This window comes from Guillardia theta (assembly GCF_000315625.1).
Source record: "Guillardia theta CCMP2712 unplaced genomic scaffold GUITHscaffold_82, whole genome shotgun sequence".
Taxonomy (NCBI): Eukaryota; class Cryptophyceae; order Pyrenomonadales; family Geminigeraceae; genus Guillardia; species Guillardia theta.
The window spans coordinates 355,383-357,353 of NW_005434592.1; the positions used below are offsets into that span (position 1 = coordinate 355,383).

Here is a 1,971-nt window from a genome sequence, read left to right on the forward strand (position 1 = left end):
CTCCCTCCCTCCCTCCCTCTCTCCCTCCCTCTCTCCTTACCCATCGCTCTCTTCTCCCCTCCCTACCCCTCATTCTCCCCTCCCTTCCCCTCATTCTTCCAACTTTTTGTGTTTGAGGTTTGTTGTCTTCTGTTCCTCACTCTCCTTCCGCCCTCGCTTGCTGTCTCGATCTCTCTTGCGCTGCTGCCGCTCACGCTCCTCCCTCAGCTCTCACAGGGTGAAGTTGGTTATTGCGGTCCTCTGCTTACTGTGTGGGGCCGCAACGATGAAATCTATCCTCCGAATTCCGTGCTCGATCTCAAGGTACTTCTGCTTGACCTCGCCTTCCTCCACCGCCGCTATCTCTCTTCCTCTGCCTCTTTTTCCTTACCCCCTACTCCATCCTCTACCCCATCCTCTACCTCCTCCACCCGATCCTTTACTCCCTCTACCCCATCCTCTACCCCATCCTCTACTCCATCCTCTACCCCATCCTTTACTCCCTCTACTCCATCCTCTACCCGATCCTCTACTCCATCCTCTACCCCATCCTCTACCCCCTCTACCCCATCCTCTACCCGATCCTCTACTCCATCCTCTACCCCATCCTCTACTCCCTCTACCCCGTCCTCTACTCCCTCTACCTCCTCTACCTCCACTTCCTTTCTTTCGTCGTCCTCAATCTGTGCATGCGAACCTCCTCCTTCTCCTTCTCGCTTCCTTCCCCTCCTGCTCGCTCGCCCTCTCACCGCAGCGCAGGAGTGCCGACCAGACTTGGAGCTCAAGTGGATGGACGGGGGTCACTGCGCGCACGACGAGAGGCCGCAGGAGTTCAACGAGCTGCTGGTGGAGTGGGCGAAGAGAGTAGAGGAGGAGCGGCGCCCGTTTCCCATCCCCCGCACGCCTCGCTACAAGATGCTAGACCTGTGGCCCTTCTAGAGCTACAGGAGGCGAGGGAGGTGGTGGTGTCAGACGGAGTGGAAAGTCAAGGTCATGACAAACTTAGAAATGAGTCTGGGAGGAGGAGGAAGAGGAAGAGGAAGAGGAAGAGGAAGAGGACGAGGACGAGGGGCATAAACTGTCACATCCACAGCTCGTTTGCCAGTCAGTGGAACAAGTTCCGTCCTCCCTCCTCCACACAGTTGGCGTCAAGGGTTTATCAACCTTCACTCCCATCCTCATCGTCGAGCCAAGGCCTCTAGCCTAGCCGCCGCCTCCTCCAGCTCCTTCACCGCGGGCTTCAGCGATCCCTCCAGCTGCCTCACCTTGCAGACAGTCATTTCCTTCCTCCTTCCCCTCTTCCCACTTCAGGTTCCCTCCCCGCCTAACCCCCCGCCTCTCCCTCCTCGTCCTCTTCCTCTTCCTCTTCCTCTTCCTCTTCCTCCTCCTCCTCCTCCTCCTCCTCCTCTTCCTGATTTTCCTCCGGAAAGCAGATCGGTCGTCCTTGCAGCTGGGCAATCAGAACGGCAAGGGAACCCGAGGGTCCAAATGGCAGACCTTGTTCAGGGCGTAGCAGAAGATTTCGAAGCGCTCCTCATCATGTCGTTGGAAGACAGTCTGGGCAGGAGGTCAACCAGCACAACATTGATCCTACACCCTACCTGCAGCAGATGAGCAGTCACATGGTGCCGAAAGTCTGCCATCATGTATCCGATACGGAGCCGATGGAGCGGAGGCTCGAGCTCCAGGCCAAACGACGAGGGGAGGAACGGGATCTTGTACCGAACCTGTTAGAATAGCTTGTGAGAACAAGGCGATGGAGAGGCAGGGGAGGTGAAAGACGATCTGCACATCCTCCCCCTCCCTGTACCTTCTCTAGTGCTCGAATAGCATGAGACTCAGCGATTCCAAGCATCTGCTCAGAGTCGAAGGGAGAGAGGAGGGAGTAGTACGGCCCCACTGTAGTCAAGTGACGTTGCGACAGCTGCTGTTCCGTCACATTCTTGAGCTTTTCCAACAAGAAATCTCTCTCGTCCCAATCAATCACCTTGA

General features: G+C 56.7%; 1 protein-coding gene across 1 annotated transcript in view; it reads right to left on the bottom strand.

Moving 5' to 3' along the window:
• Positions 1 to 1,157: 1,157 nt before the first annotated feature.
• The window catches only part of GUITHDRAFT_144104 (hypothetical protein), a gene marked incomplete at both ends in the record, with an annotated part of 4,840 nt that continues 4,026 nt past the window's right edge, over positions 1,158 to 1,971 (bottom strand). The window contains 4 exons of the mRNA XM_005825640.1: positions 1,158 to 1,244; positions 1,477 to 1,536; positions 1,581 to 1,706; positions 1,790 to 1,903. Of these exons, the coding sequence (XP_005825697.1) occupies positions 1,158 to 1,244; positions 1,477 to 1,536; positions 1,581 to 1,706; positions 1,790 to 1,903 (387 nt within the window). The remainder of the gene's footprint in view (positions 1,245 to 1,476; positions 1,537 to 1,580; positions 1,707 to 1,789; positions 1,904 to 1,971) is intronic.